Source organism: Bubalus kerabau, chromosome 19, assembly GCF_029407905.1.
Source record: "Bubalus kerabau isolate K-KA32 ecotype Philippines breed swamp buffalo chromosome 19, PCC_UOA_SB_1v2, whole genome shotgun sequence".
Lineage (NCBI taxonomy): Eukaryota > Metazoa > Chordata > Mammalia > Artiodactyla > Bovidae > Bubalus > Bubalus kerabau.
The window spans coordinates 59241799-59268449 of NC_073642.1; the positions used below are offsets into that span (position 1 = coordinate 59241799).

At 51.6% G+C, this 26651-nt stretch overlaps 1 protein-coding gene across 2 annotated transcripts in view; it reads left to right on the top strand.

The window, feature by feature from the left end:
- The window catches only part of CCDC197 (coiled-coil domain containing 197), a 38004-nt gene extending 15320 nt beyond the window's left edge, over nt 1–22684 (top strand). Inside the window, exons 2-9 of one of the 2 annotated variants that reach the window (XM_055556526.1) lie at nt 5097–5220; nt 10293–10514; nt 11794–11876; nt 13615–13793; nt 17048–17158; nt 18608–18679; nt 18981–19097; nt 22332–22684. In XM_055556526.1, coding sequence (XP_055412501.1) covers nt 5097–5220; nt 10293–10514; nt 11794–11876; nt 13615–13793; nt 17048–17158; nt 18608–18679; nt 18981–19097; nt 22332–22535 — 1112 coding nt within the window. In that variant the 3' untranslated portion in view covers nt 22536–22684. Of the gene's footprint in view, nt 1–5096; nt 5221–10292; nt 10550–11793; nt 11877–13614; nt 13794–17047; nt 17159–18607; nt 18680–18980; nt 19098–22331 lie in introns of both variants that reach the window. The other variant, XM_055556527.1, reaches the window with a different exon arrangement.
- The last annotated feature ends 3967 nt before the right edge of the window (nt 22685–26651 follow it).

Consider the following 26651-nt stretch of genomic DNA (forward strand, 5'->3'; position numbering starts at 1 on the left):
CCATGAGCCGGTCCTGGCTGTCAGTAGTGACATGGCCAAATTCTCAGCCTCAGCTCTGAGCTCACAGCAGAACCCCGAGGGGGCTGGCATCTAGGACAGGACGCTTGGAGAGAGAGGGCAGGGTGTCAGATGGGTGTGAAGTTTCTCAGACTTGCTCCCCTGCCACCAGCTGGAGAAGATGCTCTGCCTTTCTGGGACTCCCGTGATGAGATCAGACCTACCTGGCGATGATCTTCCATTCTCAGCCCAGGATTCAGAGCCGTCATTAGACCTGTGCAGGTGACGCAATCAGGGTGTGATGTCTCACTGTATTCACAGCCCCGGGGATGGGGAACCGTGGGGCCAGGTTAGAACTTGGTTCTCCCTGAGCCCCTTCCTCCTGCTTTCAGAAATCCACCCTCCTTCCTCCTTGCTGCTCCAGCTTGGTCTCCTTCGCCCCATTCATCTACCACTGCCAGCATTTTTAGGGACATTGGGACACCCCCAAGCACCCAGAGAGCCAGCAGAAGTCATCCCAGCGGGGGACTCAGCCCTTACATGGGGAAGATCATGGCCCAGGGTCTGGGGGCCTCGCCTCCGAGCTGAATGATGGCGTGACTGCCCAGGGTCAGGTAATCCCTGGAGAGTTTGGGAAGTGCTGAGACTCCCCCTGGTCCACTGTGAGGGGGTGGCTCTGACAGCTGGGAGCAGGTGGGGTGGGCGACCCAGAAAGAACGGGCCCTTTTTCCAGCTTGGCTGCAGAGCATTCAAGAGAGGGCCTGGCCTTAACCGGAAATGGCTGTGGACCTGAAAATGACACAAATTCTGGCTCTGGGAGTGGACCCACGCCAGGCAGAGTAAGAGTAATAACAGTGGCTTTCTGTGTGTGGGGGGTCGTGTGAAAGTTGCTCAGTTGTGCGTGACTTCTTGCGACCCCATGGACTATACAGTCCATGAAATTCTCCAGGCCAGAATACTGGAATGGGCAGCCTTTCCCTTCTCCAGGGGATCTTCCCAACCCAGAGATTGAACCCAGGTCTCCTGCATTGTAGGTGGATTCTTTGCCAGCTGAGCTACAAAGGAAGCCCAAGTGTATGTGTAAATCAGCTAGTTTAATCCCCACAACTACACTTGAGGTAGGTACTACGTTAACCCCATTTCACAGAGGAAGAAACTGAGGCTCAGCGACGTCAGGCAATGTGCCAAGATGGGACAGCTCGTGACTGGAGAGGAGCCACTGAGGAACGTCACATCTGCCTTCAGTGCCATGCTGAAATGTGACATCAGTCTGCTCCAACATTCACAGCGTGGTTATGAAAACACAAGACTTCCTATGAGGAACTAGGACTTAACGAGGGACACTATGAGGAGACATAATTGGACTCAGTGTAAGGAAAGGAAGATGTTCTGGCAGTCAGAGTGGCCCAGAGGTGGACAAGGTGACTGGGAGGGACTGAGTCCCTGCGATTGGATATATGCAAGTGAAGAGGCTGGTCCTATTTTCTGAGACCCTGGTAATAACAGACACTGTACTCTGGGTTCTCACAGCTCCATCACACAGACACTGCTGTCCCCAATTTACAGATGAGGAAACTGAGGTCCAGAGAGATTACGTGACGATAGTTATGCACGTGACTGGTGGGGAAGCCATGACTTAAGACCAAAGATGTGTGTCTCCAAAGCTGTGCTTGTACCCATACATCTATTGAGCACCTACTGTGTGTCTGGTACTATTCTCCTCTGTGTGTGTGCTCAGTCACTAAGTCCAGCTCTTTGGGACCCCATGGAGTGTAGCCCTCCAGGCTTCTCTGTCCATGGGAGTCTCCAGGCAAGAATGCTCGAATGGGTTACCATTCCCTTCTCCAGGGGATCTTCCTGACCCAGAAATCGAACCCGAGTCTCCTACATTAGCAAGCGGATTCTTTACCACTGAGCCACCTGAAAGTTATACTATTGTTTTAGACACTAAGATTCCAGACGGACCATTCTTTGTCCTGGTGGACATCAGATTCCAGTGAGGAGAGAGACAACCCAGAGTAACAAGACCAAAATAGAACTGAACAAGAATGTTGTTGTTCAGTCGCTAAGTCATGTCTGACTCTTTGTGACCCCATAGACGGCAGCATGCCAGGCTTCTCTGTCCTTCACCATCTCCCAGAGCCTGCTCAAACCATTGAGTCGGTGATGCCATCCAACCATCTCATCCTCTGTCGCCCCCTTCTCCTCCTGCCCTCAATCTTTCCCAGAATCAGGGTCTTTTCCAAAGTGTTGGCTCTTCACATCAGATGGCCAAAGTATTGGAGCTTCAGCTTCAGTATCAGTCCTTCCAATGAATATCTAAGGTTGATTTCCTTTAGGATTGACTGGTTTGATCTCCTCACTGTCCAAAGGACTCTCAAGAGTCTTCTCCAGCACCACAATTTGAAAGCATCAGTTTTTTGGTGCTCAGCCTTCTTTATGGTCCAACTCTTACATGATTACGGGAAAAACCATAGCTTTGACTATATAGACCTTTGTTGGCAAGGTGATGTCTCTGCTTTTTAATATGCTATCTAGATTTGTCATAGCTTTTCTTCCAAGGAACAAGTATTTTTTAATTTCATGGCCGCAGTCACCTTCTGCAGTGATTTTGGAGCCCAAGAAAATAAAATCTGCCACTGCTTCATTTTTCCCCCAATTTCCCCATTTTCCATTTTTTTTTCCCAGAACAAGAATGCGGTGAGACCAAAGGTGAGCTGAAGTCAAGAGGGTTTGAGATGGTCAGGGGAGGCCACCCTGAGAGGTGCATCTGAGCTGAGATCAAAAAGGCAAGAGGGAGAAAGTATTAATATTATGAAGAGCTGAGAAAACAGTGCTCTTGGCAGAGGAAACCACAGGTACAAAGGCCCTGGGGTGAGCCAGGGGAAGACCAATGTGGGGAAAATGGTCGAGGTAGGGGACCAGATCACTGGGGACCTGGTCCTCCAGGGTTTAAATTTCTTTTGTAATTATTGGAAGGTTTGTAAGCAGTGGTGTGCTGCAGACAACTCATGCCCACTCCTGACAATCATCTGTTAAATCTTCAGGATTTTTTGCCTGTTGTTAAACTATTAGTAGCTTGAAATCAGCCACCGTGGGAGTATTTACACCATGGAAATTGGCAAGCACCACAGGTCATGGCTTTGCACCCTGGGAAGCAGGTGGTTAAGCAGTTATCTGCATTGCACTGGTTTTAGACAGGGAAGTGGGCAGAGGGGATTTGCTCTTGAAGGAACCCTCCCTGGCTGCAGGGAGGAGACTGGCCTGCAGGAGACGGAGAAGTAGGATGCCCGCAGGGACAGTCACTGCATTGGCCCATGTCGGAGAGATGGGGGTTTGGACCGGTGTGGGCCAGTGGATGGATCTGAGTGGTTCTGAAGGCAGATCCAGTGGGCCTCGTTAAGATGACCCCATTACTGAAGCTCAGAGCTAAGAGGTGACCTGCCAATGTTACAAGGCTGGAGTGTGGAGGAGCTGTGATTGAGCCCAGGCCTTTCTGTTCCCTATACCTCAGTGTTTCCCCAGATTGCCCTGAAAACTCTTCCTGGGGAAGGTTATGTTCTAGGACAAAGAGGAAATAATTAATGGGTGACCCTCAGCCCTAGTGGGCTTCCCAGGTGGCTCAGTGGTAAAGAATGTGCCTGCCAAGCAGGAGACGTGGGTTCAATCCCTGGGTAGGAAAGATCCCCTGGAGAAAGAAAAGGGCAACCCACTCCAGTATTCTTGCCTGGGAAATCCCACTGACGGGGAAGCCTGGAGGGCTACAGTCCATGGGGTCGCAAAGAGCTGGACACAGTTTGGTGACTAAATAACTCAACCCTCACTTCTTGTGGTTGGAGCAGGCCCTTCCCACACCTCTTCTAGAGGGCAGTTCCTCTGAACTGCTGTGCAGGGTGTGGGGCGTGGAGGGAGCCAAGATGTCATGGCAGAGACATTGAAAGGCCTAGCCCCCTTGATGGGCCCTGGGGCCCCGGCCAGTGCCCTGTCCTCTGTCCCAGGAGGGCCCGGCGGCCTCGGAAGGGCTGCCCCAGCTCTGGTACCCGAGACCTTCCTGGGGGGGCGGGGCAGGTTGGGGGGATGCAGAGCAAGGATGAGGGCTGGAGCTGGGACCTCAGAGGACTGGGGTGGGAGGGAGGGTTAGAGACATACCTGAGAGTCTATCTCGGTGGGGGTGGGCAGTCTAAGCAGTGCAGGGTCTTAGCAAGATTCTGGCAGAACCGCTATGCTTGTCTGCCTCACGCTCGCTACGCCTTCACCCATACCCTGCAACTCCCCCATCCACCCGTCACCCCTCCTCACCCCCCACCAGCTACACAGACTCCCCATCCCTTCCCTGGAGGTGCCCTTGGCACCAGGCCCAGAAACAGGGCTCAGCTGCTTCAGGCCCTCCCTCTGTGAAATCTCACTCTCAGACAAGGATCCTGTGCCAGGCAGGCCCTGCCACTGTGATCTGGAGGGAGCGAGAAGGGAAACTCAGGCTGGTAGAACTCCTACCAGGTGTCAGGCAGAGCTGCTTGCTTTTCTCAAAGAGTTAGAGGAAGGTTTCCCCTCATCCTCTGTCCCCAAAATATTAATCAGATCCTAAAAGCTTTCCTATCCTTCTAGAGTTTCCTCTTTGTACACACACACACGCACTATTTTTACCAAAATGAGATGCTGTTACATGTTCTATGTGGATTATTTCATTTAATCCTGGGTTGTTGTTATCTCTAGTTTGCATTTCTGGAAAATGAGGCTCAGAGAGGTTGTGTACTTTTCCTAAGGTCACACAGTTGGTCGAACTGCCTGGCTCCACAGCCTCACTCTCTGCGTTCTGGGCATCACCACCTCTGGATGCAGAAGGCCAGCTTTGTCCCTGTTGCGGGGCGTTTGGGGGCTGCAGAGTAGGCGGGGCTGGAATTCTGCGCAGAGGCCTGATCTGCCATTCCCTTCTGCTGTGCTGTGAGACTCAAGCCCTGGGGTCAAATTCCAGCCTCACTGTCCTTGTTAAAGCTTTCCAAAAGGGGATTCTATTGCCATTTAATTGTGGCTCTGCCCTTGAAGCGGGCTCCCAGCTGTCTATAATGGACAGCTTGACCTTGAATTTCTCTCTCCGGAAGCCCAAGAGATAGAGGTTGCCCTGGGAGGTCTGGAACCTGGGCTGCTCCGCAGCGGTGGAACCTTGGCACTTCCTGCCTCCCTCACCTTGATCTCCACTTTTCTGAAGTTCCTTTCAGCCCTGAGGTAAGCTCCTGACTCCTACCCTGGTCACTGCAGCTCGCTGGAGAGGGGTGGGGGGAGGTAGGGTGGGGTGTCGGGCGGGGAGGAGGGTTCAGGGCAGCTTAGTGGTCTGGAAGGAAGTGGGAGTTTAAAAACAGGTTCTGGACCCCCTAGACCGGGGTCCAAATCCCGAGCAGGACCTATGCAGTTGTGCAAGGCCCACGCTCCCAAGATTCCCAATTGGTTTTACGGCCTGCTGTCGCTGTCTTGAAATTCTTAATTTTCTGAGTAAGGGGTCCAGTTTTTTCCTGTTGCGCCAGGTCCCACAGATTGCACAGCCAGCCCTGCTACCCATTATGAGCCATGTGCCCTTGGCCAGTGACTTCTCCTCATTGATCCTCAGTTTTCTCATCTGTAAAATGGAGCCATGCTTCCACCTTTTGCAAGGTTTGTGCTGAGAATTCAAAGAGAGACTCCAGGCCAAGAGCCAGGCAGCAGTAAGTCCACAGCAGGCGTCGTGCCCTGAAATTGTGGCTGTCTTTCTATAGGGCTCTGTGGGGCCCTGCATAGTCGTGTCTGACTCTTTGCGGCCCTTTGGACTGTAGCCCCCAAGGCTCCTCTGTCCATGGAATTTTCCAGGCAAGAATGCTGGGGCAGGTTGCCATTTCCTTCTCCAGGGGAATCTTCTTGACCCAGGTATCGGACCTGTGTCTCCTCTGTCTCCCACATTGCAGGTGAATTCTTTACCCTCTGAGCCATCCAGGAAGCCCCATCTGTATGGCCAGAGAGGGAGAAATATCTCTGGAGCCACATGCAGTCTGTCTCCCAGTCTTGTTCACGGGTGGGACATTTCAGGCCAAAAATAAAATCCTCCCTGGGAAGTGAATGGTCCCACCACCTGCTCAACCCCCCTGCCTGTGGCTTTATTGGGTCAAGTGGTTTAGGGCCCTGTGTTGCTGGGAGATGAGGTTACAGAGTGGTGTGAGCCTGGGAAGAGATGAGGGTCTGGTGAGGCTGTTCCAGCAGCTGCTTTAGCAGAAGGCGGGTCAGTCATGTGCCCTTAATAAATGAAGGCTTGACGCCCGGGGATGGGGGTGCTGATGGAGCCTCCCCCAGGGCCGCCTCCCTCAGTCTATATCCTTGGAGGACCCCATGTCCCAGCAAAACTCAACCTTCCTGACGCTTCTAGAATCCCAACTTCATAGCTCAGCAATTTCCCAATGGTGAGACCTTGGGCAACTTACTTAACCTCTCTGGGCCTCAGTTTCCCCATCTGCAAAATAGCAATTAAATGAGCTCCCACGTGGGAAGTGCTTACAAGTGTGCTGAAAGCATTAGACATTGCCACGGCTGGCCTGCCCGCCTCCCTTCCACTCTGAGCCCATCAGCAGGCTCTGAAATGGCAGTCTGGCCGTGTCTCTCCTTTAGCTGCTAATCACCTTCAGGATAAAGCCCAAACTCCTTATTCCATCTTCTCTGAGCCTCCGTGCAGTGAGCCCTGCCCAGGGTCCATTTCCCCTTCTAGAGTCAACAGCCTCAGGATTTGCCCTGGGAAATCTTCAGCCCCCACGGTAGAGCCCATGATGTGACTGTCAGTCAAGCCAAGGGGCGGGCACATGACCCAGGCTCAGCCAATTGGGCACATTCTTTAAGGACTTGGCCTCTTAAGGATGGAGAAGCTTATGTAAAGAGGTTGGAAGGATTCACTTGGGAGGTTATACCCTGAGTTCCTGCTGTCTGGATCTCCAGGGCTGCCCTGGGACCTGGTCCTCTCTGAACCTGGCTCTTCAGCCTTTCTTCTGATTCTGTGCAATCCCTCACAGCCTCTCACGGATGTGTTCTTTGTCCAGAGTGGCCCTGCCAGTTTCTGTTGCAGGCATCCCAAGGTCCTGGTGGAGATGCTCTGGATACTGCTGACAACTTCCCCAGACATATCCTGGCTTTGACTTTCACCTTCAGCTTTTAAGGATGCACCTACTGTCCTCACAGGGCTTCCCTTGTAGCTCAGTTGGTAAAGAATCTGCCTGCCGTGCAGGCGACTTGGGTTTGATTCCTGGGTTGGGAAGATCCACTGGAGAAGGAAATGGCAACACACTCCAATAGTTTTGCCTGGAGAATCCCACGGACAGAGGAGCCTGGCAGGCTACAGTCCATGGGGTCATAAGAGTCAGACATGACTTAGCCACTAAACCTACTGTTCTCACAGTCCATGTCTGCTACTGTGTGTCTCTGAACATTTGTCTCTGCCAGTCCTTCTGCAGGAATGCCCTTTCCACCTTACTTCTCCTCACTCATTCTTCTTTTTAAAACTGAAGTATAGTTGATCTACAATGCTGTGTTTGTTCCAGGTATACAGGAAAGTGACTCAGTTATCCATATGTACCTATGTATTCTAGTTCAGATTCCCTTCCAGTAGAGGTTATTACAAGAACTGAGTCGAGTTCCCCGTGCTAGACAGTAGGGCCTTGTTTAAGAGTGGGATACGACTGAGCGACTTCATTTTCACTTTTCACTTTTATGCATTGGAGAAGGAAATGGCAACCCACTCCAGTGTTCTTGCCTGGAGAATCCCAGGGACGGGGGAGCCCGGTGGGCTGCCGTCTATGGGGTCGCGCAGAGTTGGACACGACTGAAGTGACTTAGCAGCAGCAGCACCAGTATATATTTGTTAATCCCAAACTCCTAATTTATCTCTCCTCTTCCTTTTTCCTTTGGTAATCCTAAGTCTGTTTTCTATGTCTGAAAGTCTGTTTCTGTTTGGTAAATAGTCATTTGTATTTTTTTTTTAATTCCACATGTAAGTGATATCTGCCATTTGTCTTTCTCTGACTTACTCTACTTACTACAATCACCTCTAGGTCCATCCTCATTCATTCTTATCTTCAAGAACCACCTCATACATGCGTACTAAGTTGCTTCAGTCATGTCCGACTATTTGTGATCTTGCGACCCCATGTAGCTCGCCAGGCTCCTCTGTCCATGGGATTCTCCAGGCAAGAATACTGTAGTGGGTTGCCTTGCCCTCCTCCAGGGGATCTTCCCAACCCAGGGATCCAACCCACATGTCTTATGTCTCCTGCATTGGCAGGTGGGTTCTTTACCACTACTACCAACTGGGAAGCTTAAGAACCATCTCAGACATTGTCAAAACTGGGGGGACTTCCTCTGCCCCTCCTCCACAGACAAGCCCCATCCCCAGGCCTGGCTCTGACCCTCTGGGCAGCCCCGGGGCTTCTCTCCCTTAGCACCAGCAACCCTTCATCTGAGCCGAAGGCCAGATCCAGGTCCACCTTTGTTTCTTGGTTGGTCTCAACAAATGCTTTCTGGGCTCCAGAACCATGGAGGGTCAGATAGCTCCCTTGGGATCTGCTCAGGGACTCCTCTGCCAGGTAAGACCGAACCCATTGCCTGTGGATGAAGAGTCATGAGGGGAATGCTGAAGAGTGCAAGCTGGGGAATTATCCCAGAATAACAACCCAGCTCCTCTGGGTTGGCTGTTGCCCCATCCTCAACCTTTGGTCCAGAGCCTGCCCCAGCCTTAGTCATAGCCCTAGCCCCTGCCCAGCTCCAGCCACAGACCCAACCTCACACCCTGCCCTCAAGCCCAGCCCTGTCTCTGCACTTGCAGAGCCCCTGCCCTACCTCGACCTTCACTGCAGGCCCTCCTGACGGTCTCCCCGGTGAGACCCTCCCAGGCTGCCCTCTGCAGAGCCCCTGCTCTGATTGAATGGGGCCTCCAGTGGGGAAGGCCAGGCCAGATAACTGGGCAGTGAATGGAACAGGTGTATCAGAGGCAGGCACCATGCCCAGGTCCCCGCCGGTGACAGAGGCCCTGCACCAGGTAACAGGGCAGAGCATTAGGCAGGGGCAGAGCCAGGACCAGGTTTAGGTCCAGAAGTTTCCTTCTGTTCCCCCACCTCCCCTGCCCGAGGCCAGGCTTCATCCTTGGCCTTGGGGGGGAGGGGTGGGGGTGGGGGGTGACAGGGGGGTGGAAGAGAGAGAGGCTGAACCCTCCATGGTTGCTGACTATCCCACCTAGGGAAGTACCAAGCTATAGCTACCCAGAATCAGGTTAAAGGAGGCAAAAAGGGAGTCCCAGGACAAGCCAGTAGGATTTGGGAAACTTGCAAGGTAGCGGTATCAAGGAAGATCAGCCTTGAAAGAAGGGTAAAAATAGCCCAAGTCCACCCTCCCCCCCCTCCACCCTGAGGTCACCAACGCCTCTCCACCCCTTCCCCTGGGGAAATGAACCAGGGTGAAAAAGGCCCCCAGGACCTCAGGGAATCAGGCCCTCCACTCCACCCCCAGGTGAATCCTGCAATAGACAACGTCATGAGAACGGAAGCTAGCATTGTGACGTCATAGGTTGGCGATGGCTTTGTGCTCCCGGAGTGAGTCAGCCAGGCCCCTTCCTCCTCCCTGTGCTCATGGACCCCTGTCTGACTCTGGGGGCTGGAAAAGCTGACCAAGTAACCCCTCCCCTTCTCACCCTGCTCCTCCCATGTGCTGGCCTCGCCCAGCAGGTGGTCAATGAATAGCCCGCTTAGGGAGATTGTCTTCTTTTAGCTGTAACTAGCAAACCAGACTTAGGTGAGCAGCCCAGGAACTCTTGGCAAGGCTGTGTTGAAACTGCCTGTTAACTAGGCCACCTTCCCAGTTTGACTGTGAGCTTATTCCAAGTGTCTACCTTGGTCTAGCTCTATGGACGCTCAGAGTATATGATGTCAGTTAAATGCATAAATGGTTGGCAGGATGGGTGGGGAGAGACAGATGACAAAGGAGCCTCCTCCCTCTGTGGGCTACTCTTTGACCCTGCCCCAGCTCTGCCCCCTTGGACTCTTTCCTATATGCTCTTGGAAGCCAGCACCTGTTGAAACTCCTAGGCATCTTGGCGCCCGTGGGTCTTGACAGTCCCCGTTATGGTGTGACGATGACGATGCCACTGCAGAATGGCACCTTTGGTCCCTCCAGAGCTGGAGGCACTGCTGAGAGGCCCCAGACTTTGAATTTAATGAAACTGGAGTCCAGATCAGCCCTGCTGTACATCCTCAAGCTGATCACAGGGGTCCCCTCTGAACCTCGGTTTCCTTTTCTAGGAAGCGAGACTGGAACCTGACTTCTGAGCACCGTCAGGAGGACTGGAAGAGAAAGCTGCTGCCTTGGCTTTTGTCGTGGACACCCACCTCCTTCCTGCCAGGCCCACGCGGCCCCCATCGTCCAGAGTCACCCGAGGCGGTGTGGCGGCGATGCTGGCGGCCAGGGACGCAGGCCAGGAGGCTGGCCCGAGCGATCCCGGCAGCAAGGACAGGGACCTGCAGGTGCTGTTCCAGGAACTCTGCCAACTCCAGGCCAAGTACGAGTTGTCCCAAGCCCCGCTGTGCCCCGGGCCCGGGCCCCAGGGCCACCTATGGTGGCCTAAGCGGCTGGGACTGAGCAAAAATGCCTGAGGAAGCAGTGGAAAAATTCCTCAAGGCCAGGAAATGGCCGGGGGTGGGGGATGCCTGGAGTAAGTCAGGAGGGGTAGCTGAATTGTGAGTAGAGAGGGGTGGGGGCGCCTAACTCTCCCTCTTTGACTTCAAGCTTTGGCTGGCCCCAGGCCCCGCACAAGCTCAGTCTCCCAGCGTGAAGGCAGGGCTGTGGGTGGCCGTCCCCATGCACCTGTCAACTCAGCCCTTCCAAAATCAACGTGCGAGGATGCTGCCCTGGCTCCAAGCAGACGCCCTGGGTCCTTGCCCAGAGAGCCCCTTCCATATCAGGCTGCCCACGAAAGCCTGAATGGGGTGCAAAAGGATGCATCTGTGTGTGATTTTTTGGAGAGAAGGTCCAACCCATCTATCATATTCTCACAGGGTTTCCAACCCCAATAATGTTTAGCACTGTGGCTTACCCCACGGGTATTTGCAGCGGGAAAGACCATTCTTTCTTGCATTTTTCAGGATGGTGTGGATGAGAAAATAGGGCCTGAGATGCAGAGTGGCTTGCCCTGGGGCACTCAGCGGTCACTCAGAGATACCTACCATGGTCCTGTCCCCCTCTGCCCTTGACTGCTGACCTTGAATGGGCCCAGAGCAGGAGACTCATCTTGCTTGGTGATGTCCTTGACTGTCAAGCATGGCTGGGCAGTCCATGTGGCCGTCTCCCCTCTGGGGGCTGCTGGGGCCCCGACCTCAGATGTGCTGGGCGTTCCAGACCTGGTCCCCACCTTCCTGTGAGGAACTAGTTACGCCTGTTACACATGGCCCACCCAGGCGGAGAGGTGAAGCCCCTGGCTGGATCACTGGCTAGTCGGGGCTCAGGCCATCTGCCACCTGCTCAGCCTGCAAGAGGGGCTCTGTAGACCCCACGCCAGAAAGTTTCAGCCTTGCTTTTCCCCCCAGGTCTCCTTTCTTACGGCCTGACCACAGGCATCTGTTTGACCTGTCTATGACTCAGTTTACTCAGCAGTAAAATTGGGGTGGAGAGACGCAGTCAGTGGCCCACTGATGGGGACAGTGGCCGGTCCAGCCCAGATCCACACAGCTCCAGAGATGGGCCCTTGCCAAGGGTCATGGCCTGGGGGTCTCCACACCACGTCCTCAAGTCTGGTTCACTCTACAGGCAGAGAAAGCTGAAGAGGGAGGTGGAGAAGCACAAGGTTTTTGAAGACTATCTGATCAAGGTCCTTGAGAAAATTCCCAAGGGTACGTATGGAGCTTTTGCAGATGGCCTGTCCTCTCCGTGACCACCTCCCTGCCCAGGACCTGGGCACGTGTGGCCCCACTGAACCTCGAGCTCACCTGCTGCATGGGAACCCACAGGCCCGTTTCACTGTGGTCGAGCCAGCCTGGCCGCCAGCCGTGTGACCTGGATGGCAAGTTCTCAGTGTCTGTACAGTAAGAACAATGAGAGTTCTGTGGCCTGGATCACATTTCATCATCACCTACTGGGTTGGCCAAAAAGTTCCCTTGGGTTTTCCTGTACCATTTAATGGGAAACCCCGAATGAACTTTCTGGCCAACCCCAAATCACAGTGCCTGACGTCCAGCTAGCACCCAGGAAATGTCAGCTATTGTTATTATCTCATTTTTCTTTGGTTTTGCTCTTAGGAGCTAAAATTACAGACATCTGAAATGGGTTTCTGTGTTTCGTTTGATCGTGGTTTGTGCCAGAATCCACTGTGATCAGTGCTGGGAATTTAGTAGGAAATGGAAGGGAAGTCATAGTTACATATTTGTATTATTATCATCATATTATTATCTTTACACCATCAATAATAAAATAACTATTATTGTTTATGAAATATTTACTCTGTGCTAAGGTATAAGTCCTCCTTACGAGGTGCCAGGGCTTCCCAGGTAGCTCAGTGGTAAAGAATCTGCCTGTCAAAGAACGAGATGCAGGAGACGCAGGTTTGATCCCTGGATCAGGAAGATACCCTGGAAAAGGAAATGGCAATCCAGTATTCTTGCCTGGAGAATCCCAGGGACAGTAGAGCCTGGCAGGCTACAGTGCATGGAGTTGCAAACAGTTGGATATGACTGGGTAACTGAGTATGCATACTCGTGGGAGCTTCTGGGAACTGTGTTACCCAGGCTCAGAGATGTTAAGGGACTTACCCAAGGTCACCCAGCCAGGAAGTGGTGGAGCTGGGTCTCAGACTTTGGTCTATCTGATTTCAGAGTCACTGTGCTAAGTGCTCTGGAGCTGTGGGAGCCCCAGGGACTCTGCCCTGGAGGTCAGGGAAGGCTTCATGGAGGAGGGGGCCACTCATGGAGCTCCAAGGTGTCCAGCAAAGGGGACCAGCGCTGCAGGCAGAGGGAACAGCACAAACGTAGGCTGGAGCCCCGCGTGGTGGGTTTGGGGCCGGTGAGTTCCAGTGTGCTGGAACACCGGGGCCCTGCAGGGGTTGCTGGGAGGTGTGATTGGAAGGTTGAGCAGCACCAGAGAGCCTTGAGAAACGAGCCAAGAAGGGGCGCAGGGCTCCAGGCCAAGCACAGGTCTTGATGTGGACCCAGCACCCAGGGCTGCTGCCAGCAACCTCCTAGGTTGGGGCCTTCCTAGCCATGCAACCCTGTTCAACCCACCCAGAAGGAGCAAACACCAAGGCTGGGGCCTGTTCACTCAGGGCAGCAACGACCCCTGTCCTCTTCCTGCAGGCTCCCCCAGCCAGCAGTTTCTCCTGCGGGTTCCAGGGGATGGGGCAGGGCGTGGGGAGTCTCAGCAATCCAGAATCCTCATTCAATCCAGAATCCTTGCAGCCTTTCAAATGCTGAGGCTTCTCCTGAAGGGACAGGAGGTGTGGGTGATGGAGCCTTCTCAACTCTGGGCTCCAGCTAACAGCAGCAGCTCCCCACCACCACCGTGTGAGCATCACTGCAGGGGGCAGGTAGGGGCTGGGCATTCTGTGCCCACCCATCCTGCCACACACTGTCTCCGTAGGCTACAACCAAGAGGAGGAGCCGGAAGAAACCCCGGTGGCGGCCATGGTGGAGCACTACGGGAAGCTCTTCGCAGTCAGCCAGGACATCCAGAAGCGTCTCCAGGCCTTCCTCGAGATGAACCAGGCCGTCCACAAGAGCCTGGAGTCTCTAGAAGAGGGCCACAGGGCTCTGATCCCGGTAACAGCTGCCTGAAGCCTGGCTCATGCCCCTGGGCAGAGAACTGGGGTGTAGGCACCTACCGCCGTCTGCACCCCAGAAGAAGGCTTGGAGCAGGGGTGGGGTGCTGGGAATCTGGGTGGGGCTGTCACTCCAGAGCCTTGTTCTGAATCCCTTTCCCTCTGCTTCTGCTGGGTGTGTCCCCTGGAAAACTCAGCTTATACTTAAAAAGTAATCTTTGTGGTAGAAAAGTCAGGAGTGCTAGATTCAGACAGACTGAGGTTCAAATTCCTCTTCAGCCTCTGACTAGCTCCATGACCCTGGGCACGATCCTCTCTGAGCCTCAGTTTCTTCAACTGTGAAATGGGGGCAATACAACCTAGCTGGTAGGCAGTTGTGAGACACCGAACAGAAACTGTCTCAGAGTAAATGCCCCCAGAGGTCATCTCTCTCTATTTGGTTTATATTCTAATAAATTCAACTTTCACCCCAAGGGATGGACATTCCATTCAGAAGAAACTGCCCTGGCAAAGGCATGGCACGGTGAATTTTTGTGCTGCAGCTGGGACCTGGGGACACGAGGGGACAGAGGATAGGGACGTGGAGAGGGAGAAAACAGGGAAAGAGAGGCTGACAGGTTGGTTGATTCCTGCAAGGACCTGGCTTGGAGTTTGCAGCCAGTCTCTGCCCCCTAGTGGTAGCACTGAAAACCTACACCATTTTTTCTCTTTCTTTTTTTCCTTTGAGGAAGTTCAGTTCAATTCAGTTCAGTCGCTCAGTCGTGTTCACTCTTTGCGACCCCATGAACTGCAGCATGCCAGGCCTCCCTGTCCATCACCAACTCCAGAGTTTACCGAGACTCATGTCCATTGAGTCAGTGATGCCATCCAACCATCTCATCCTCTGTTGTCCCCTTCTCCTCCTGCCCCCAATCCCTCCCAGCATCAAGGTCTTTTCCAATGAGTCAACTCTTCACATGAGGTGGCCGAAGTATTGGTGTTTCAGCTTCAGCATCAGTCCTTCCAATGAACACCCAGGACTTTATGATGGACTGGTTGGAACTCCTTGCAGTCCAAGGATCTCTCAAGAATCTTCTCCAACATCACAGTTCAAAAGCATCAATTCTTCAGTGCTCATCTTTCTTTATAGTCCAACTCTCACATTCATACACGACTACTGGAAAAACCATAGCCTTGACTAGACAGACCTTTGTTGGCAAAGTAATGTCTCTGCTTTTTAATATGCCGTCTAGGTTGGTCATAACTTTCCTTCCAAGGAGGAAGCGTCTTTTAATTTCATGGCTGCAATCACCATCTGCAGTGATTTTGGAGCCCAAAAAAGTAAAGTCAGCCACTGTTTCCCCATCTATTTGCCATGAAGTGATGGGACCGGATGCCATGATCTTAGTTTTCTGAATGTTGAACTTTAAGCCAACTTTTTCACTCTCCTCTTTCACTTTCATCAAGAGGATTTTGAGTTCCTCTTCACTTTCTGCCATAAGGGTGGTGTCATCTGCATATCTGAGGTTATTGATATTTCTCCCGGCAATCTTGATTCCAGCTTGTGCTTCATGCAGCCCAGCATTTCTCATGATGTACTCTGCATATAAGTTAAATAAGCAGGGTGACAATATACAGCCTTGACATACTCCTTTCCTTATTTGGAACCAGTCTGTTGTTCCATGTCCAGTTCTAACTGTTGCTTCCTAACCTGCATACAGGTTTCTCAAGAGGCAGGTCAGGTGGTCTGGTATTCCCATTTCTTTCAGAATTTTCCACAGTTTATTGTGATCCACACAGTCAAAGGCTTTGGCATAGTCAATAAAGCAGAAATAGATTTTTTCTGGAACTCTTTTGCTTTTTCGATGATCCATCGGATGTTGGCAATTTGATCTCTGGTTCCTCTGCCTTTCCTAAAACCAGCTTGAACATCTGGACGTTCACGGTTCACGTATTGCTGAAGCCTGGCTTGGAGAATTTTGAGCATTACTTTACTAGCGTGTGAGATGAATGCAATTGTGTGGTAGTTTGAGCATTCTTTGGCATTGCCTTTCTTTGGGATTGGAATGAAAACTGACCTTTTCCAGTCCTGTGGCCCCTGCTGAGTTAAGGGACACTGTGAAAAGCACTTAACATGCTTTATCTCATTCAGATGTCACCCCAGCACCCCAAGGTAGGCGCTTCTATTCCTAGAGCTGAGGCTAGCGGAGGTGAGTGACGTGTGCAAGTGCAATACTGGATCCCAACTTTATTGAAAATTTTAATATTTTACTCATCACACATTATTTTTTGCATTAACTTTGATTTTTAAAAACATTGCATTAAAATATTGATGATATTAATTCTGAGCCAAGTGTTGCACTTGAGTCCCAGGCAGGCTATTTTTCTCATTTTCGAAGTAAGGAAACTAGGGCTCAGAAAAGTGAGGAGTCATGTATATCCTGTGTCCCCCAGCACATCCTCATGGGGCCTGGCGGGGGAGTGTGCCCAGCGCAGCCTGTGCCCCAGAGGCCTTCACAGCCTTATCCCTGACCCAGGGTCCTCCCAGCAGCCCTGCAGCCGGAAGGGCCCAGACAGGTGGTTTTGCTTATGGAGAGTGAAACAGGGTTCTAGGAGCTGAGCTGGGACTCAAACCCCAGTCGGCCTGAAAAGTGAAAGTGTTTGTCACTCAGTAGAGCTTCACTGGTGACTCAGGGGTTAAAGCGTCTGCCTGCAATGAGGGAGACCTGGGTTCCATCCCTGGGTCGGGAAGATCCCTTGGAGAAGCAAATGGCAACCCACTCCAGTATTCTTGCCTGGAGAATCCCATGGATGGAGGATCTTGGTGGGCTACAGTCCATGGGGTCGCAAAGAGTCAGACACGACTGAGCGACTTCACTTTCTTTTTTTCATGTCTGATTCTTTGTGACCGCATGGACTGTAGCCTGCCAGGCTCCTGTGTCCATAGAATTCTCCAGGCAAGAAATACTGGAATGGGTTGACATGCCCTCCTCCAGGGGATCTTCCCGACCATGGGATTGAACCTGGGTGTCTCCCATGGCAGGCAAATTCTTTGCCACCTGAGCCACCAGAGAACACCTAGACATACCTTTCCCTACATCTCCTGGTGCTTTGAATGGCTCTGATGCCCCAGAACTTTCTGATCCCCGAACTTTCCACCCCCACCCCCATCCTCGCTCAGACCGCCCTGAGCACTGAGCTCCTGGACCAGGCCCAGGGCAGATGCCCCCAGGGAGGGTCTGCTGCACCAAAGTGACCCAGCCACCCTCACCGCAGCGCCTCAAGATCCGGCTGTGCCAGCTGCAGAGGAGGTATCACCGCAAGCAGGAGCAGTGGCAGCAGCTGGAACACGGACTCACCCTCCAGAAAGACGTGGGCAGCTGTGAGGTGAGCTCAGTCCGCTGGGTGGGATGGGGGTGGGGCAAGAGCTGGGGGCTGCTGTCTCCTCCATAATATCAGCCCCCAACACACACACACACACACACACACACACCCCGCTTACCCACTTCTCCCTTGTGGCTTGTTGTTGTTCAGTTGCCGAGTTGTATCCGACTCTTTGTGACCCCATGGACTGCAGCATGCCAGGCTTCCCTGTCCTTCGCCATCTCCCGGGGTTTGCCCAAGTTCATGTCTATCCAGTCGCTGATGCCATTCATCCATCTCTTCCTCTGTCTTCCCCTTCTCCTCCTGCCTTCAGTCTTTCACAGCATCATGGTCTTTACTAATGGGTCAATTCTTCGCATCAGGTGGCCAGACTAGAGGAGCTTCAGCTTCAGCATCAGTCTTTCCAGTAACTATTCAGGGTTGATTTCCTTTAGGATTGACTGCTCTGATCTGGTGGCTATTAGTTGTCAAAGGGCTTCTGTAAGATGAGGCAGATGCTGAGGCCACAGGCCGTTAAGATAGCTGGGATGCCCCCATTCAGGCATGTGCACCCCTAAATAAAGTGATTCTTATTCATATTCTATTTCACCTTGGAGAAGAGTGATGCTCAGAAAGAATAAGTCAGGGCTGAAGTCAAGGGACTTGAAGCTATGGTTTTTCCAGTACTCATGTATGGATGTGAGAGTTAGACTATAAAGAAAGATGAGCACCAAAGAATTGATGCTTTTGAACTGTGGTGTTGGAGAAGACTCTTGAGAGTCCCTTGGACTGCGAGGAGATGCAACCAGTCCATCCTAAAGGAAATCAGTCCTGAATATTCATTGGAAGGACTAATGCTGAAGCTGAAACTCCAATGCTTTGACCACCTGGTGTGAAGTCCTGACATTTGAAAATACCCTGATGCTGGGAAAGATTGAAGGCGGGAGGAGAAGGGGACGACAGAGGATGAGATGGTTGGATGGGATCATGAATTCAATGGACATGAGTTTGAGTAAGCTCTGGGAGTTGGTGATAGACAGGGAAGCCTGGCGTGCTGCAGTCCATGGGGCTGCAGAGTCGAACACGACAGAGCGACTGAACCGAACTGAAGTCAGGGGCCAAGATTTCTGGGTTTAATCCTTTGAGCTTCTCTTTCCTGAGCTGGGGAATGTGGACTAGTTACCCTCTGAACACCCCCTGGGTCCTCCCCATGCCAGAGTCTGCACCCTACTAGCCTCGGGGTTTGCTGGGAGGAGGTGGGGAAGCCAGGCTGGGGAACAGGGCTGTGCTGGGCACACCCCACGTGGGCAGGGTGCAGTCGGTGAATGTGGGACCTTCTCAGGCCCTGTGGGAGAGTAGTTTGGAAGACACGAGCATTGGAGTCCATGGGCTTCTACTCCCAGCCAAGGAGCCCTGAGGGGGAGCTGGATCGGCCGCAGTTTACAGAGCCTGTTCTGGGTCTTTCTCTTTAAGGCGGGAAGCAAGGAAGCCGCAGCTAATGATGACTCTGAAGACCTGAAGTGCGGGACTCTGGAGCTGCCCCGAGTGAGGAGCCCTGGGTTCCTCCACATTCCCCCCAACCAAGCCCCTCTCTTGGGTGTGGACCTCAGGTGTCCCCAGCCAGGTGGACTCTCTGGAAAGCCAGTCCATCCTGTGTCCCTCTTTGCAGGGGAGGATGCTCTGGCTCCGGGGAGTGGAGGGACTCATCCCAGCCCCTTTGGGTGTGGAGTGCAGACCGAGATGAGAAGGTGGCTCCTGGCTCCAGGATGCCTATCTGGCCTGAGCAAGGTGGGGAGGGGGGCAGGGGATTCTAAGAGGGGGTCCCAGCCTGCTCCCCTTCTTGCAGAACGAGCTGCTCAACTACGTGCAAGTGGCCATCAATGACATGGTCCGGCAGTGTTGCTCCTCTGCCCACGCTGTGCCCAGGGGCATGGGCCTCTTCTCCAAGCTTGACCTCATCCAGGTGAGGACTTGTGCTTCCCAGGCAGGCTTCGACCTGAGCCTGTCCTGGGCCTTGGCTCCTGGTGAACTGCCCTGTTGGCCCTTCCCTCCCTGGCTGCATGGTGCCTGCATCTGTGCGGTAGGGTCTTGGGGTCTTTTTTAGCCTCTCAACAAACTTGTAGTGAGCACCTTTTGGTGCTGGGTCAGAGTTGTAAAGGAAATCCTGCCCTGCCTGGTCTTAATGTGTAGTCCCACTTTGTTACATCACATACACACACACAAACACATACGGGGTACACACTCATACAGATAGTCATATGGTCTTGCCGAACACCCTGCAATACCCATGAAACATACACTGACACACCTGCAAAGCAACACACCAAGATGCTCACAGGTGTGATCATATGTTTGCACGGGGAGGGATATTTCAGTGACCGAGGGAGCGTTAGTGCTCCCGATGAGCACTGATGAGCTCCCGATGAGGACCGAGGTGTCCTCGTCTTAAACTTCAGGCTCTCCTCAAGTCCGCTGAACTTTGCCTTCTCACTGGGAGGGTCCCCACCCCCATCAGTCGTCCACACCCCCATCAGTCATAATGCTGATGCTGCAACAGTGGAGGTCAGGTCATCAGACTGGCTTCCACCAATGACAGCATACCTTGTTTTAGTTTTAATAATATCTTTAATGAGACCTACTTCCAGTGCCCTAAGACTTACCCATTCAGAGAGCTCACTTCACTGTTTTCAGTACAGTCAGAACTGCACCATCATTCGCAGTATCTCATTCCTGAATCCTTTTGCCACTCCCCCCAAATAATACATTTTGTGTCTGGTTTCTTTAATTTTGCATAATGTCTTCGTTATGTAAATCATTCCCTTTTATGACTGAATAATACTCCATTGTATGGACAGACCACTCTTGATTATCCGGTAGGCAACTGATGGGCATTTGGGTTGTCTTCATTTGGTGGCTATTATAAATAATGCCTCTATTGCCCATGTTCTTTAAAAATATTTATTTATTTGGCTGCACTGAGTCTTAGTTGCAGCACAGGGGGTTTTTGGATCTTCATTGCAACATGTGTAATCTTTTAAAGTTGCAGCAGGTGGGATCTAGTTCCCTGACCAGGGATCAAACCTGGGCCCCCTGCCTTGGGAGTGTGAGTCTTAGCCACTGAACCACCAAGAAAGTGCCCATGGCCATGTACTTGTGTGGACATAACTTTTTCAGTTATCTTGGGTAAATGCTTAGGTGTGGAATTTCTGGTTCACGTGGTAACTCTACGTTTAACGTTTTGAGCAACTGCCAACTGGTTTCCAAAGTGGCTGTGTAATTTTACAATCCTGTGAGCAAAGTATGAGACATCCAGTTTCTTCATATCCTTGTTAACACTCGATGGTCTGTCTTTGGTAGTTTAGCCATCCTAGTGGATATAAAGTGGTTTCTCATTGTGATTTTGATTTTAATCTCTCTGATGATGAATAATGTGCAACATAAACACGTGTTTATTGTCCATTTGCATATCTTCTTTGGAGAAATGTCTACTCAGATCCTTTTCCCATTTTTTAAACTGGATTATTTGTCTTTTTTACTGTTGAGTTGTAAATATTCTTTACGTATTCTGAATATAAGTTCCTTATCAAATATATTATTTGAAAATATTTTCTCTCATTCTACTGGTTGTCTATTCACTTTGATGATGTCTTTTAGAGCACAAAGATTTCAATTTTGATGAAATCCAATGTATATATTTTTATTTTAGTTACTTGTGCTTTATGCATCATATCTAAGAAACTATTGCCTAATCCAAGGTCATGAAGATTTATATCTAAGTTTTCTTGTAAGATATTTGTAGGTTTAGGTTTGTGATGTAATTTTAGTTAATTTTTGTATATGGTATCAGATGGGGGTCCAATTTCATTATTTTGCGTAAGGATATTCAGTTGTCCTGTTACCATTTGCTGAAAGGACTACTCTTTCCTCATTGAATTGTCTCCTCATCCTTGTCAAAAATCAATTGGCTGCAAATGTGAAGGTTTATTTCTGGACTCTTAATCCTATTGCATTGGTCCTCACATCTGTCCTTAGCCAATACCACACTGTCTGGATCACTGTAGCTTTGTAGTAAGTTTTATAATTGGGAAGTGAGTCTTCCAGCTTTGTTCTTCCTTTTTTTTTTTTGAGGTTACTTGAGTCTTGTAACAGCATGTCTTGTGTTGGGCGTGTAATTTCAACATCTAGGTGGGGTTCAGGCTCAGTGGCACCACAAGGAGCGTCCCTTCCGCCCTCCCCATTTCCTCTTCAGCACTGGCTTCATCCTAAGCCGTCACTTGCTTTCCTCGTTCATGGCAGGTTCAGTGGAGTAGTTTGAATTCAGGATTGTTAGTGCCTCTGGGACCTGTTGCTGCCTGCTAAGTTGCTTCAGTCGTGTCCAACTCTTTGCAACTCAATGGACTGTAGCCCACCAAGATCCTCTGTTCATGGGATTTATCAGGACACTGGCGGTTGAGGGGGGGGGCGGCGGGCAAGTCCCATGGCCTGTGTTGTCCGGCAGTGATGGTCCACAGTGAGTGAGGCTGCATCTTAATTGAGAAGAACTTCTCACAAGAATGCCATGGGCAGTATCAGGGCCACCCTGCTCCGTGGCACAGCTCACACTGAATGCCACATATTTGGCATCCCCTGGGGTGTAGCTCCTTCATGTTGGACACGAATGAACATTTGAGAAAGGGCTCATTTGCCCTTATACTCACAGTGTATTAATTTCATCTTCTTCCCAAGAAAAAGGAGGAAATTACCCAGCGATGTCAAGGGGTCCCAAGGATCTCCCTCAACAATCAACCAGTCAAGACTTAGAGTCACACTCTTATGCCTGAGAAAGAGTTAGGGGTGGGGGAAATAAAGGTCACCAGGCCCTTAAGAAATGAGTGCCCCTCAGAGAGAGAGGCTGTGGGCAGTCAGGATGGGCTTCTTGGAGGAAATGGTGAGAAGAGGCAACCCCATTCAGGAAGCCACACGAGGACCTGGACTCAGCCATCCTCCTCTGCCACTGCTGGGCTGTGTCGTTTCAGGAAAACCACTCAACCTCTCTGAGCCCCAGTTTGCTCACTTGCCAATTGGCACTGATACCACATCCTTGTGGGGCCTTGTGAAAGTATGTGCAGGTCAACCTTTGATGGTGGTTTGGTGTCTGGGAAGTGGTGTCCAGGGGCCGGTGCCCAGTCAGGTGCCAGAGATTTCTGTTTCCTTCCAGGAATTCATGTTGGACAAAATGGAGACTGTGAGATTCATCTCACTGCTCACGGGACCCATCGTGTGCTGGACAGCAAACAACCCCAAGAACCAGGGCCTCAGAAGCTACTCCAGGCCCTTCAGGAAACATTCAGTGAGTGAAGACTCAACACCCAGGAACCTCTTCCCCAGCACCCAGACTTCAGAGTGCTTCAGCCTAAGCTGAGGCAGCCCGGGGCCTCCAGGCTGCCAGCATCACGACCAAATCCCCACCTGCTTGGCCTATTTTCTTCACCCACTTGGGCTCCTGGGTCGAGGGGGCGGGGCTGGGAGGGGGTGGCCAGCAGGCGGGGGCAGGGCAGTGAGAGAGCAGAATTGGATCCTGAGGCCAGGAGAGGCTGAGGGGGCGCTGTTCCCCACATTTGGGGACTGATAGGGACCAAGGTGCAGCTTCCCTGGTAGCTCAGCTGGTAAAGAATCCGCCTGCAATGCAGGACAGGAAGATCCCCTGGAGAAGGGACAGGCTACCCACTCCAGTATTCTTGGGCTTCCCTGGTGGCTCAGATGGTCAAGAATCCGCCTGCAGTGAGGGAGACCTGGGTTCGATCCCTGGGTTGGGGAGGATCTCTCAGACGAGGGCATGGCAACCCACTCTGGTATTCTTGCCTGGAGAAGCCCCATGGACAGAGGAACCTGGTGGGGCTATAGTCCAAGGGGTCACAAAGAATCGGACACGACTGAGAGACTAAGCACATCACAGGGATCAAGATGAGGCCTGCCTGGGACCATGGACAAGCGAAGGGGGTCGAGGGGAAGGTCCCGAGTTGGAGGCAGCAGCCAGGTGGGTGGTATCAAGCTGGAGACCTGTACCGGAACTGAGGGATGCATTTCTCACTATTGTGAGTGGATCTGTCTGAGACCAAGGAGCTTTGGATAAATGTCTGATTATTGGGAACACAGGAGTCACAGGAGACTCCCAGAGCCATAGGATGCATGGGAGCTGGCCTGACCCACAGCAGGGTGGAGAGAACTCAGTTAGTAGGGGGCATCTCATCACTGGCTCCCAAAAGCTGGATACCAAGCCAGTGCCTACTGCCCACCCAAGGGTCCCAGAGCTTCCTGGCATGAGTGCTACTCTCAGGGAGACTGGGCAAGGCAAAGCCCTTCTCGGGGCTGGTTTTCCCACCTATGAAATTGGATGTGAGGATGTCTAAGGGAGTCCCTGTTCCAGTCTGAAGTTCTTAGGTCAAGGTTGGAAAGACTTGGTCTGTAGGGATGCACTGGCTTGGTGTCATTGAGCCACGGGAGTAAAATCATCCTAGTGACCACCGCAGCCCCTGGGGATCTGCTGATGTTGACTGACTTAGGTAAACATTGAAAGTTCAGAGCAACTGATTTGCGGCAAACAGTGGCATGTCAGCAAGTTACCTTTCATGGGGGAGTTTCAGAAGAGATGATGCAATTCCTTCAATAAGCAATATGGGACTGATGTTCTCCAGGTACTGTAGGGAGAGATGACGGGAGGTTCGGACGGAGGGTGAGGTGGGGCCCTGAGTAGGACCTGGCCACTAAATTAATTAGGGAAGCTGAATATAAGAAAGGAGGTGATGTCGGGTCAGGTCTTAAGAGCAGTTTACACCAAAAGGGTGAGGGTGCTGCAGAGAAAGCATCATTTCAAGTTTTTGACTCTTGGGCCTTTGGAGCCAAGAGAACATCCCAGGTAGAGCTTGAGTCAGATTTCAGAAGAGAGAGGTGAGGGGAGGGCTGGAGGAAGTGAAGGAAACACAAGGCAGGGGCCTTCCCATTTGGCTGCAGCACGAAGAATCTGACAGGCAGTCTGAGATGGTGGGCGGGCTGGGGGGCCACCTGGGGTCCCAAAGCCCGGGCTGTGAGGTTTGGACTCTGTTCTGGAGGACATATATGGGAGTGTTTTGTCCATTCTGGGTGCCATAATAAAATACCATATGCCAGAGCTTCCATGGTGGTACAGGGGTTAAGAATCCACCTTCCAATGCAAGGGACGCGGGTTCAATCCCTGGTCCCGGAGGATCCTACATGTTGCAGGCCACTGAGCCTGTGAGCCACAGCTACCAAGACTGCACTCTGGAACCCGCGAGTCACGACTACTGAAGCCTTTGCGCCTAGAGTCCAAGCTCCCCAACAGGAGAGACCACGGCAATGAGGAGCCCACACACTGCAACTAGAGAGCATCCCTCTCTCACTGCAACTAGAGAAAGCCTATGAAATAAGGCTGCAACTAGAGAAAGCAGCAACGAAGATCCAGCACAGCCATAAATAAGTAAATCTTTTTTAAAATACCATATGCTGGGTGGCTTAGACAGCAGATGTTTCTCTCCTGATTCTAGAGGCTGGAAGTCAACGATGAAGACACTGGCAGGTTTGGTCTGGCGAGAGCCCACTTCCTGGTTCAGGCGGTGGAACGAGTGATAGAGCCCCTTGGGGTCCCTTTCTAAGGACACTAATCCGATCCATGAGGGCTCTACCCTCACCCGATCACCTCCCAGAGGCCCCACTTCCAACACCATTGTACGGGCTGAGGATTTCAACACAGGAGTGCGGGGGACAGGAACACTCAGTCCATCACAGGGAGCCTCTCACATCCACTCCCCTCTGCTTTCTTTCTCTCCCTGCAACATCTGCTTTCCAAAGAGATCTGAAGCATCTCATTAATTTTCCTGTACTGTGGGAGAACCCATGTAATGGGATCCCATGTCATGTGGGCACATGTTAAGCCAATGTTTCCTAAATCTGCACAGGAAGGCTTTTCAGGATCAAGTGTGATCCACATCCAGAGCTTCTGACCCAGCAGGCCTGGGGTGGCCAGGCCTTGGAGTCTGCATTTATCACAAGCTCTCCAGTGATGTTGATGCTGCTGGTCCCAGGACCACATTTTGGGAACTGCTGCTTTGGAGGAATGACAAATCCCAAATGCTTAAGGTGGGCTCTGCTCCATGTGGAACACCAAGCCCCCTGCCTGCACTCCAGTTCCCATCTGCACAATGGGGCAAGCATGATGGGGTCCTGGCATTCTGGGAGGGCCATCCCCACCCCATATGACCTCCCCAGAGGTCCTGGACGTAACACCCTGTTAGGGGCCCAGGGCACGGTCCTCTGGCTTTGCCCACTGGGGCTCTGTGGAGAGCTCTTGTCCTTCTGTACCCAAATCTGCCTGCTGTGCACACATTATGCGTGTGTTCATAGGTCGAGTTCAGATGTTTGACACACTTCCTGGGGAGGAGGGCCATCAGAACAGAGGCCTGGTATGACAGTGACCTGGTCACTACTCTAAGTTTGCAGCAGGCATCCTAGTCTTCTAGAAACTCCCAGCCTCCCCTGGGCAGAGCTTGGTCATGAAATTGACAACTGGGCCCTGCATTTAAGGACCCTGTGCTCCCAGGCTGCTGGCATGTACTAGAGCATGGGAGTTTATCCTTGCTGGGCTTTTTTGTCAAAAAAAAAAAAAAAGGCTCTCTTTTGAGAAACCTCGCTCAGCCGTGGCCGTGAACCTTCAAAGCACTTTCTTCCTGGATTCCAAGTTAGCTGGAGAAAGGCCTTCAGGAGCATTTGGAGGAAAAAAGCAGTGGATTCAGGTACCTTATGAAATGTCATGTCATCTGACTTCACATCCAGACCCTGAGACCCCAAGACACCAGGAGCCCGAGGGCCTGGACATTTTCCAAGACTGAGAGCTCTTTGTACCTGACATCAAATTCCAGCTTTAATTTTCTTTAAGTGTGAGAGCATTCTTTCTACAGACCATTCAGGAAGAGGCGGACTATTAGCTAATGGCTGGAGCTGAGAAAATTGGCTATTTGGCAGAAAGATCAAGTTATGTCTTTTTTCCCACCAGATATTATAGTATATTCCAATTCCTTTGAGAGGTGGTTTTCCAATGACAGTATTCATTAAAACCACCTATGACACTTGCTAAACAGGGCTTATTCTCAGAAATTATGAATTCTGCCATGAGGCACCCAAAATCTGTTATTTTAACAATCATCCCAGATGATTCCAGTGCCAACTAGTCTCCAATCAAAGGGTGTGAAACACCGAGCACATCCACGTCAAAAAGAAGAAAATCTGCTCCACGTCTACCTTTAGTCCAGAAGAATTTTCAGAAGCATCAAAGTAACCAGAAGTGATGCCTGAAAATAGTTCAACCACATAAAAATGAAAGCTGCATCTACCTCAGAACACAGCAAAATGTCTAAAGAAAATAAAATGGGGGAGGGGTGAGATCAAGGAAATGCTGAGAAATTTGAAAAAGGATCAATGTTTTTGATATTGAAAGAACGCGAGTAAAAAGAATGACATCAATTGT